This window comes from Oryzias melastigma, linkage group LG21 (assembly GCF_002922805.2).
Source record: "Oryzias melastigma strain HK-1 linkage group LG21, ASM292280v2, whole genome shotgun sequence".
In the NCBI taxonomy this organism is placed as follows: domain Eukaryota; kingdom Metazoa; phylum Chordata; class Actinopteri; order Beloniformes; family Adrianichthyidae; genus Oryzias; species Oryzias melastigma.
In genome coordinates, this window is record NC_050532.1 from 6,747,664 (window position 1) to 6,759,942 (window position 12,279).

Sequence of the window (12,279 nt, forward strand, 5' to 3'; positions counted from 1 at the left end):
CTGCAACTTTTGTTGTACTCAACAAGTGATGACAAAGCTGTATCTAACCTTACAGAACTTTATTTAAAAATTATATTTTGCCAAACCACTGATTTTACATATTATTACAATTTTACCTATTTAAAAAATCATATTCAAGGGTGTGGTAAATTTATAGATTCAATTTAGATCAAAAATAAATTATATAAATCAAATGACAAAACTATCAAATTAGATCAGCACTTTCAGTGGGGCTGGTGCAGAGGCCGGAACCTTTGTTATATCGTCTGTTACACTCACGGATCTTTTACTAAGACGGACTAAAGGATGACATAATGGTAAACACAGTAAGGTGAGTGCGAATTTATCTCTTTAAGCTTAATTGTGACAACAAATTGTAGCCGGTTATGATTATTTTAGATTATATGTAAACCAACGGCCTTGTTGTTTCTTCCGCACAGTAATACGTGTTTGTTTAAAATACCACTGTTGGGGATGAGAGTAGCTAACGTTAGCAATTAGCCGAATGTACCCGTTGGTTTGCACTAGCTTAGGGTTCAGAGGCCTTACTCTTAAGTCGTAAATATTTGCAAATAAAATCTCAGTTTTTCTTTTATTTATTAATTTGATTAAATTAAAAGTCCATTAGGTATTGTGATAAGCAGTGCGGAAATTGGCCGTGGCTTCACCTGTGTTTAGTGTTTAGTGCTGAGGTGATGCTGACTGTGTCTTCATGGACAAACAAGCAGCTGTTCTGACGAGAAGCTGCCAAACTCAAAGACATCATCAGGGAGCAAGTTGGACGGATTGTTGCAATTAAAGCCAAGCTAATCAATATCAGATATGTCAACGAGGTTATTTTAAATATCTCTGAAGGGTCTTTGTAATTGTTTTGAAAAAGATAAAGAAAATTAAGAAATATTTTGCATATTGCCTACCCATTTGACTTTGAGAGACCTTCACAAACCACATATTTTAAAAATTAAAATGATTATAAACCAGAGTATTTCAGAAAAGTTAAACTAAAGAGGAAAAATCTTGCGTCTAAGCATTTTGAGGCTCTTAGGCTAAAGATTATTTACATTAGGTTAGATTTATTATGCATAAAAATAATAAAATAAATAAATACATTTAGAAACACAGCTCAAATTTGTTCTTAATTTTTTTTTTCATTTTTCCCATCTCCTCTGGGAGTCTGTTCTTTTATTTAGCGCTGCTGTTGATGTGTGACTGAGTTCTCGGTGTGGATGTGGCAGCTTGTGTGACTCAGCAGCAGTATGGGGGGATCTTGATGAGTAAGTGATGAAGAGGCAGAGTTAGAGCTGGGCTGAGTCTGTGGGCAGATGATGTCATACAGTATGGTCTCTGAAGCTGTAAAAATAAAGTCTTTACCTCTGTAGTGGATACTTCAGCAGAAGAGGTTATAAAGATAGAAATTATGAATAAAATGAATATCTTTACTGTTGTAGAATGTCCTACATTATATTTAAATAAGCTTATTTTATTCTTTTCATCTTATCTTTCAGGATCTAAACAAATATAAATCAGACTCTTGAAATATGATTCTTTCTAAATTGATGTAATTTGTTTTGAAATTTTCTTTCTTTTTTTCTGTTTAAAGCTGCACTTATATCAAAGTGTTTACATTCTGCTTATGGCTGGGTTTAAAATCAATACAATTTTCCAAAGAACGTGAGAATTTCAATCCAACTTGAAGTTTTGGTTAAATCTTTATCCTAAAATTGTTAAGTTTCACAAATGTTTAAGTTTTTAAAAAGAAGAAAATCAACAGATTAATATGATTTCCGAAATCCAAGTGCAGATTAAATAGAATTAAGGCAGATTAAGTAAACTGTTTGCACATGTTGTTCACACAAAAAGATAAGTTTTACAACACCTCTCTAAGAATTGTTACACAACTTGCCTTCTGAGTCTTCTATAATTGTAGATTTGTGGTGCGGAAGACATTTTTTGTTGTCAATCTTTTTTGTTTTAAATATTCCTAAAAATATATATTTTTAAAGTGATTAAATGAAATGATTTTTAGTTTTTTCCATTAGAAAAGATGCATATTTTTGATAAACATCAAACAATTGAGCATACAGTATGGAGCAAGCAATCTAGGAGTGTGAAAAAAAAATCAATGTGAAGAGGAGAGCCCATCAGAGGAAGATAGGAGCACAGGATCTGTGTATGGATCGGTGGAGAGTCTGAACAGATGGATGGGAACCCCTCCCAGGTCTGACTCCTCTTTGCTCGGCCCCCGATGAGCAGCTTGGAAGTGAAGTATTAGTTTACAAGGACATACAAGGAAGTAGGTGCCTCACCGTTTGCTGCAGAGGAATCTGCTAAGCCCAGAGTGATGGAGATACGGTTCATCGGTAGGTGGTTTGATGTGGAAGTTTCACTTTTTTATTATTTATTCATTTTTAGCTAATTAAATGAGCAAACAGCTGAATATAGAGGCAATATTTTGGTAGAATGTGTTCCAGTGGTTGTACTGTTGTCTGTTTTTCTTGATGCTTGTTTCAAATTCTTTCTTTTTTTTTTTTTTTTTTACTATTTCCTCTTTCTTGCTTCTCTTTTTTTACAGGGCAGTTAGAAAACACTTCAGCCTGATGACCTTAAAACCATCTGATTGGCCAGAAGAACACGCCAAATAGCTCGTTGGATTTCTCACTCCAGGCTCTGAACAGTCAGACGGAATTAGGTGCGTTTGGCCATGCTCTTTAGTTTCCCACCCAAATTGGATTGTAATTTGGAGAACAAGCCAAGATTCGCCTCTGACAGGAAGCCACAACTGCTCAGCCTCCATCAAGAAAAGGCCACATCTCCCCTCCAGAGCCAGAGGACGATCTCTTGACAGGAAGACCGTAAAAGTCGAAGTTTGGACCAAAATCTGGCCGCTGACAGCAGTTTGTAAATCAAGCAGACATCTTGGCTGAAATGTCTTAACTATTGCTCATTGGACATGTGGCTGCTGCTAGTAGAATTATTGGGTTTATCTTGGAAGACTCTCTAGTGTTAATATTTTTGCTCAGGGGACAGCCATGGAGGGTCTTGAGCAGCTTGATGTGGTGGGAAGCATCAGCCCAGCCCTGGAGGCGACGGAAGATTTCCTCCACTGCGTGGACAGGATGCAAAGCCAAGGTCCAAGCCAGGCACAAAAAAGCAACCACCAGCCGAAGCAGCTGTCAGATGTGTCCAATGCCGCGCTCGGCAGGCTGAGCTCCAGCGGCGTGTGGGGGCTGCTCGCCGAGGAGCAGCCGGAGGTCGGGCCCCTTGGCCTGGCCTGGGCTGACAATGTCAGCGTTCTGGGTTTGGGAATTGGCTTGAGGCACGGCAAGAGGAGCAGAGCCCGCTCCACCAACGACCTGGCAGCCCAAGCCAACGATTGCACCAACAATACCTCGTCCAAGTCCGTGTTCAAGAAGGGACACAACCGATCCCGATCGGACGTCAACTACCGGCCATCAGCTTTCACCGACAACGGTCTGCCTGCAGTGGACTGCAACCTGCTGAAGAACATGATCCTCAACCATCAGCAAGCAAGTGAGTTTACTCACATCTGATCACGATGAATGACAATGAAACGTTCATATGAACAAACTAAGGCATAATTCTTATCACTCATGCAGTGAAATCTAACTTTCTGAAGTAAATATGTTTTTTGTCATTTTTCCTGTCTGTAGCTAATTACGCTTCTTTAAAGCAAAAAACAAATTCAAAATGGGACACTTTTTAAAAAAACACTTACTGTTTAATAATTCACCAATTCAATACTACAAATATCCTTTTCTGTTCTAAATAATGGTTTTAATAACCTTTATTAAGGTTATTAAATACCATGTTTTCCAGAGAAACACCTTAAAAACATGAACCAAAACTTTCTTTAGTTTAACATATTAGTATTAAGAAGTAAAATTGTATTTATGTAAATGGTACTATTATGGGATAAGTACAAAACTCTAAACACATTTTTAGGGTCTGCTATAGCCAAAATAAGCCATCATTGGATTCCTGATAACAATTAGGCTAACATATTTGACCCTTTTAAGATTAGTTTTTTTTTTTTTTTTTTTGCTGAACCAAAGAGATAAATTCAACTTTTATTACTCCAACATTTAGGAATTTATTTAAAATGTGTGCTTCAAATTAGGTCAAAGATTGGCAGCTTCCTTAATTTTGCCCTTCTAACTAAAAATGACAACAAGTCAGTTGAGCTAAGCAGACCAAGGTGTGTGGAGGGGGGAGGAGACTTTTGCATGCCTATTTCGGTAAGTGCGTCATTTGTTTGATAATTTTCAAGCATCCAGTTTTCAGATCCATTACGATTTGGTTTGTGTAAATTGTCACTTTAATTATTTGAACCTGACACAGGTGTTGTGGAGACTCGAGGTGGAAGTCCCGCCTCCTGGTGATCACAACCTTAATTATTCCTAATTCTGACCAGAAGGTTGGGCCCTTGCATCACGTGAGCGACGCGGCTCTTCTCGGTTTTCATGGACCATCGTTTTCCCTTTCTAAGCCCCTTTGAGAGGCTTCAGGAGTACAGAGGTCCCAGACTGTTTGTGCTGCAGATCAGGGGCCTTACGCTGTACTGAAGCATCCTCACAGAAAGCAATAATGACAGAAGATGATGATGATAAGTTAAAATGACACAGCTGTGCCACGACTGCCTGCATTCAGGCAGGGAGCCCGTCGCTAACACACAAACACGGCCCATTTGTGTGTTTTGGCCATCTGAAGGCCTAAGGAGATCCTAAGGGATCCTGATGGATAATAGCCTCTAATCCTGTCAGCAAATGGCCTCAAATGAGGCGAGAGAAGAGGCAACCCAATTACCCGGCCCCTGATACGGGCAGGATTATTTAGTATTAGCATATGTGTGAAAAGACATCAGGGTGTTTAGTTTGGATGGATGTGTACTGAAAGAAGAGAAGTAGCAGAAGGATGATAATAGGTAGATGGCAGTGGTTTCATACGGTCACACTATGTCTTCACTGACATAATAACAAGAAAAGGTGCTTTTATTAGAGACAGCTGGAGATGTCTGTTTAGAAAATTTAAGAAAATTAACTATTTATTATTAACACTATACATATAAATGTACTTGTATGTTTTATTAAACAAACTTCCTCTGAAGCCCTTATTAGGGCCCTTTTATGTTTTTTTTTTTATTACCATTTTCCTCTAAATCTGCAACTTCTCAAAGTTGAGGATTTTCACTTTTATTCCTGTTTTACATCAGCCCTCTCTGCAAAACTGTAAATGGTTTTAAAAACATTTATATTCCGATGATGTCCAACTGTACTGTTCTTTCAGTGGCTAATTCGTATGAGATTGCAGAGATTTTAAATTGTGTCTCATCTGTTTAAATCTAGCCTGCAAACAGCTCCCTTTAATTAAATCATCAAAAAGCTGAAACTAATCTTTGGTTTTCTGGGTTCTGCTCCTCAGCCAAGCCTCAGAAATATTTTTGATCAGTCTGGATGTCCCTGGACACCCATTCAAGACATCTGACCAAAAAAAATACGTTTTTATAAAATTAGGTTCTAAACTAAGGACTTTGATAGAAAACCTTACCTGGACCTGGTCAGCTAGTTTAGACTGTTACAACTCTCTGCAATTGTCTTAATAAACCTATGATTACCTGTCCCCACCTTATCCAGATTGCGGCAGGAGCTTACAGAAGAGCACATATCATTCCGGTTTTATATATTGAGCTTTAATTGGACAGGCCCCCAAATATATTTCAGAATTGTTGACTCCCTACACTTCTAGTCACTCCTTACAGTATATGGAGCAGAACCCCCTTGACGTCCTTCAAACCTGGTTTAAAACCCATAGAGACTCGTCCTTTCACGCAGTAACCCCTAGACTCTGGACTGCTCTGCCTTTTACCCTTCATGTGGCTGATTCTGCAGATTTTTTTTTTAAAAGGTTGAACCTTTAAGACAAGCTTTTAGTTGATTTCGCAAGTACACCTGCCTTGTATTTGTTTTGATTCTTTTTTGGATTTTAATTATTTTATTTTAGGATTATATTTTATTGTATTTTAATTGTACTTTGTAAAGCACCTAGGGGTTTTATCTATAAAAAGTGCTACATAAATACATTCTTCTTCTTTTTCATTCGCAAGTTAAAAAATTGCATGAGTTGGTGAGAACCACCCATACGACTAGCTGCCACAAAAGTATCTAGAACACACTTGTAGTTGTCAGAGCTTTCAACTACAGATGCAGTGGCTGTTTATTTTTTTGGCAAAAAATGTGAACACAAAAAAACACAACTGTCAGTTTCTGTTAAGCCTTCAATCAAATGTATAAAGTCCAGATGATTTACACAGCTACATCATACCTTAAAGTTTTTTTCTCAATTTTTCATCAAGTTTTGCTTTGTTTTTTTGTGTGTTTGTAAAATCCTAAAAGGGTATTGATTAATTTCAGAGTGATTTAAGTTTTTAGTTTTAACTAATGCAAATGTATAAGCACTCAAACCCAACTCACCATGTGGATGGGAAACTGAAATTTTCAGATTCAAAATTTTAAAAAAGAGTTGAAAAAGATTTTAACTGGAAAAAAACTAAAAAAAACAACATTTGAAGCTGAAAATAATTACGTTTATTTTAGAACAGCAAAAAGTTTTGGGCATTTTAAAATTCTTTTGGACAAACACCAATATTTTGTTAAAGTTGTTTTATTTGGGTCTCAAATAATATTGGCCCCAATTTAACTCCATACAATACCGGCTAAAATCCATTCTCCTATAGCTGATTGAAGTAGTTCTAAAACCCTAACTCTGTTTGTCAGTGGCAGTCATTGATCCCATATCATCTATACTAGCTTGTGTGCCTTTTTTAATGTTACATCCACATTTTCCTACACTAATTCTCTTATTTGCCGACATAACGTTTAAATAACGTTCTACTACATCTTCTGTGGGTCAGTGCGCATAGCCTCAAAGTAGCGTTACATTGGCAACGGTGTTCACATTATTACTATCAATTGTATGCTGCAATGCTGAGCCATTGAAACAGGCTTTTTTATGGTTGTTTTTGGTAAATATATTATACAAAAGATTTCTATATATTATGCATTTTTTACATTTTTTCATAAAATCACCACCTTCATCAGGAAAATTGTTTAAATAAGAGTTTTAATGGTTAACCTAATTGTCCATAGATAAAGCAGAACATCAAAACAAGGTAGAGATTTATTAGTATAGACCTTTTCATTTACTAGGTACACATTTTTATTTCTGAGTTGTTGCATCTGCAGTACCCTGGGACTTTGAGAATATTAAACTATTTTCTAGGAGGAGAGTAATAGTTATCAAAGCTTTTTTTGAAACCTATTTTCACTTTAACACTTATTTAACAAGGAATACATCTTAGATTGGAAAACAAGTCGTATTAAAACAGATTTTGCATCAAAATTGGCTTTAACACAGTGGAGTTAATCAGCAGCGTTGTGAGTGAGACGTTAACTCAGATTGATGGTGGGGTTTGCACATTAGACTGCTATTCTGTGTGATGTCCGCATCCACCTGGTAGTCATGAAGGCACATTTCACAAAGTGGTTTCATCCAACTCTCATTTCGGCCCTCCCAAGCGTGAAGGCCTGCCTATCAGCGCAAGCTGATTGCAGTTCGGTTTATTTGCATGTTCATTTGTTCCTTTAGCAAAAAGGTTTGTTAACATGCAAAGTCCACGACCTGGAGTGACACCACGTCTGCCGCCGGTTTGATAAGATTGATGAGGCTGTGGACTCTTAAGTCACCCACTGCAGTGAGGGACTGCAGGGCTCCTTTTTTTCTAGGTGAGTGATTGAGCAAATTAAAGAAAGAAAAATTCAATATAGGACAATTACAGTGTGTGTAGTGGGGGTGTATGCTGGTAAATCGGTTGTCAGTTCAGTTTAAGAGTTGAGTTTAGGTTCAATTTGAGGATAAAATTAAAACTCAGACTGCAGGGTTTGTGGATGCAGCTTTAAAAACACCAGAGTTTACCAACTTTATAGGTAGTATTTTTAAGAATTCTGTCTTTGTTGTCTATTTTCGTTTATTGGGCTTTTCAGTAAGCCAGCTGCTACTTTCCGTTCCTCTTTTTGTTGGAAATTTTCTGCGCTGTATTTTTAGTTATGTTGTGTGTCATGGGTGTGTGACTATTATTCAGTGTTTCAATGTTTTGGGGTTTTTTTGTAGTTGCAAAACAATGGGAATAACAACGGAAAATAATGGAACTAAGGTAATATTCACAAATAGTAAATGTTGGCGTGTTTATGAAGAACCTTGTAAACTTTGGCCCAAGATATGTATCTTTTTAGCTGGTTTAGTTTAAGACCCTTTCAGCTAAAACCTTGGTCACATGCAAAGGGGTTGACCCGCACGGTTGCTGCAGGTTTTAGGGTTGTCCGACCCAGTGGGCCAGTGGAGTGGCCGTATCTTAACCATAAAACACTTTCGCTATAAAAAGTTACACCATAACTTTTGCTGGGTAATTTTTACCCAAATAAAACATATTTGTCATAAAAATAAATCAAAATATGACAAAACATGATAAATTAGAGTATTTTTATTTTCAACTGTGGTTTATGTGACAAAACCGAAAATAAAAACATAGGAAGATCCTAAAAACATGCTTGAAAATTACTAAAAAATTAGGAATTTGTGAACAAAAATTCAATAAAAAATGTTACTGGAGACTTGGCCTTTGGCCCATCCATTCCTAGGATATATGAGACTTTATCCAGGGACCCATGATACTTAGGAAATGCAACATATTGAGAATCATGTTACTACTTTTGCTCAGGTGAAAACTGCCCAGCAGTAGTGCTCTAGGGTTAATGGGAGCACAGGTGTGTGCTGCATTTCGCCAACTCAAGGGAAGTCGTTGAAAATGGAACGTTTGATTGTCGTGTGAAGTATTCATAAGGATAATTTGAAGTTTTATGCATTTATGACATATGGGTGGTGTTGTCCTTATGCCACACTCTTCTTCTTAGTGAGGTGTGAGTACTGGGTCCTAAGGGACCGCGAGCGAATGCTGAACGCATGGGATGTGTAGGTGATAACTACCTTGTAGGATGCCCACAGAAACTACACTCTATCTAATATCTTTATTTTTAACAGTCACACTCCCCCCGCATTTATCAAAGGGAACAGAACTCATTGGCCAAAATCCATACAACACACCTGCATCTCACCTACTTCTCCCTTACTTACCCTTGTGTGTTGTATAAATGTACACTACGACCTGTTGCTTGCTTCATGCCCGTAGAAAACAGTCCTCATTAACAGTTTTGTTTGATATTTTGTGCTGAACACACCCCCAGACAAGTTTGCCCATTTTTCGTCCTCAGACAGCCCATAAGGACTTTTGTGAATAAAACTTTACCCATCTTCCACCAGAACAAGGAAAGGTATATTTCTATTTGATTTTGTGATATAGCCCTTCCATTCTGTTACATACTGGTTGAGGTTACAGTTTGACTGGACCCCACAAGACAGTGCACTGAACCTTTTTTTAATGATCTTTTATCTTCACTGATGTCTGTGGCAGACATAAAATCCTTTGCACTTTTGTCATGGGAGGGATCACAAATCAATATAAGGGTGGGGTCATCTGGACCCCATAAGAGAGCGCAAGGGTTAATGTACACAGTAAAAGGTCTGCAAAGTATTTAGGCTGGGTAATCTAAATCTAATTCAAACTAAGATAAGTGGACAAATACTGTTATGTAGAGCAAAGCATTTTATTAGAAACGCGGCTTCAATCAAAAATCCTGTTTGTGCAACTGGATCAAAGAAACCTTTTTCTCTTATTGATTTAGAATAATTTCTAATTCCTTCACAATGATAAAAGTTCTGTTTCGTGAGAGTTTCTTCTCTGAAGTAGAACTCATGCTATATGTCTATAGAAAGGACACAAACTGAGGAATTATTCATTCAAATTTCCCCGAAATCATTGAAGGATGAACAAATCTGAGGAGAAATTGATATATTTTCTGTTTTCACCAGAAAACATTCCATTTCTTTTACTTTTATCATGAAAACAAATTTTTACTTGTAAAATATTTTTCTTTCTTTTTTTTCATGAAACACTAGTCAAGATAAACTGAGATCATGTAGAAGTTATAAGCTGTTCCTGGCACTCCTTTATTTTTCTGGTCATGGGTGTGTCAAGTATAAATCAAAACACAGCTTAATATTCTTAGAAACTCTGAAAAAAACAAACTAATACTGATTTTTAAGTTTTTGAAGAAAGGATATATGAGACAATTGAGTATTTTAGGGCCTTTAGATCAAATAGAAAATCAAATTAGGTAAAAATGAATATATTCGTATTGTTTTTGATGAAAGCTAAAAGTGTGAGAATAAAATTCAGTTTAAAGGTTACTTGTAGAACACACTCTTTGAAGGGGCTTCTACATTTTATTTCTTCTCTTTTGTGTCTCTTTCCAGCTGATCGAAGCAGCAGCAGCAGTGTGGTGAAGCAGGGGGAGATGGATCAGCGTGAGGGGCCGTGGGGCCGCTGGACTCCCTGCTTTGTTCAGCTGACTCCTTGCGAGCTCCGGCTGTACACTCTGGACAGCAGTGCCAACCGCCAGCTGGGCACCGCCTACTCGCTGTCGCATTGCCAGAGTGTCACCTCACCAGCTCCCTGCAGCCAGCCCGCTCAGATCAGCCAGCCTGCTGACCAACGCACGCTCCAGGCTGTGTTCTTCAACAGCACGCGCCTGCAGCTGAGAGCAGCCAGTCAGTGGGAGGCCATGCAGTGGCGGAGGCTAATATGGGAGAAGGTGCAGGCGGTCAGACCCTCGAAGCAGGAAAACTGCCACCATAAAAGTGGAACAGAAAATCAACAGATGAACAAATTTCCAGTACCCATGTCGCCGTCCTCGTCACCTTCTCCATCTGCCCTTGACACCAGACCTGATGGCGACAGCGATACTCCGACTCCAGCAGAACCGTCTTGTGGTGTGCTGAGCAGACCCACCACTCTGCCTCTGTTCACCCAACGCCCCCAGGATGTCCTCAAAGCTGGTGTGCTTCATCAGCTGATGGATCAAAACAACTGGAGAGCTTTCACCTTTGTTCTCACTCAATCTACTCTCCAGGTCTTCCCTACAGAAGGCCGAGGACCTGTCTCCCAACCTGTTCTCCAGTATTCCCTTGCCTCCTGCTTGACTGTGCAGCATAGTAAAGAGAATGAAGAGCCATGGGCAAATGGAGATGAGTTTTTCCAGGTTGTTTTCCCAAAAGAAGTACTCAAATTTCAGGCAGATGATCATCTGAAGGCTAAGGAATGGATGGAAGCTCTTCGAGAGGTGATGGGGACACAGAAACCTGAAGAAGAAGAAGAAAACGAAAAGGAGTCAGTCGAAAGACCTCAAGAACCTCAAGGAGTGCTGCTGAGATCAAAACCTCTTCGAGACAGGAGGCAAAGGGAGGCCCAAAGAGCCAAGCGACAGTCAGTTACCACTAGCTTCCTCAGTATTCTTACATGCCTGGCAGTGGAGAAGGGGCTCACCGCACAGAGCTTCAGATGTGCAGGTAAGAGGCCTTTACGAGAACACGACACTACACATAAACTGTGCCAGAGGCTAAAGCTAACATGTTTGGTAGAGTCTATAAATCCTAGAGATGGATTATGTCTTTTCTTTGACCATCCTTTCCAATTCTTACTATTTGTTCAGATGTTGATGGAACCATCATTTAATTCTATAGATTTGAAGTAGATTGTGAGAATGTTTATTCTCTTGCATCGATTATAAGCGCCTTTGGGTTTCTTTATGGGGTATGTCTTGTCATTCTTCAATTTAGAATTTAAACTTCATAAGCCAAAACTGGTAAAATATAATTGGGAATAAATATTGAGAAATTGGGAATATAAATTTGGAAAATAAGCCTCCTTTTCATCTGTTTGTGTTTAAAATGAGAATAATACACCCTGGACAGGTCGCCAGTCTGTCTCAGGGCCTCAATCACACACCCATTCACTCTCACATTCACACCTAGGGGCAATTTGGAGTCACCAATTAACCTATGAAGCATGTTTTTGGACGGTGGGAGGAAGCCGGAGTCCCCGGTGAAAACCCATGCATGCACGGGGAGAACATGCAAACTCCACACAGAAAGGTCCCAGCCGGGAGTCGAACCGGGGCCTTCTCGCTGTGAGGCAAGAGCGCTAACCACTGCGCCACCATGCAGCCCTAGAATAACCTATGAAATGTTTAAAAACTCTTACTTTTCTATAGATGAAGTAACATTATTTATGCTGTGAACGAAGACATGACG

The 12,279-nt window shown here is 38.7% G+C and overlaps 1 protein-coding gene across 1 annotated transcript in view; it reads left to right on the top strand.

The window, feature by feature from the left end:
* Positions 1–235: 235 nt before the first annotated feature.
* Positions 236–12,279, top strand: part of plekhm3 (pleckstrin homology domain containing, family M, member 3) — a 40,039-nt gene continuing 27,995 nt past the window's right edge. The window contains exons 1-3 of the mRNA XM_024286735.1: positions 236–331; positions 2,573–3,531; positions 10,444–11,535. Of these exons, the coding sequence (XP_024142503.1) occupies positions 3,030–3,531; positions 10,444–11,535 (1,594 nt within the window). The 5' untranslated portion in view covers positions 236–331; positions 2,573–3,029. The remainder of the gene's footprint in view (positions 332–2,572; positions 3,532–10,443; positions 11,536–12,279) is intronic.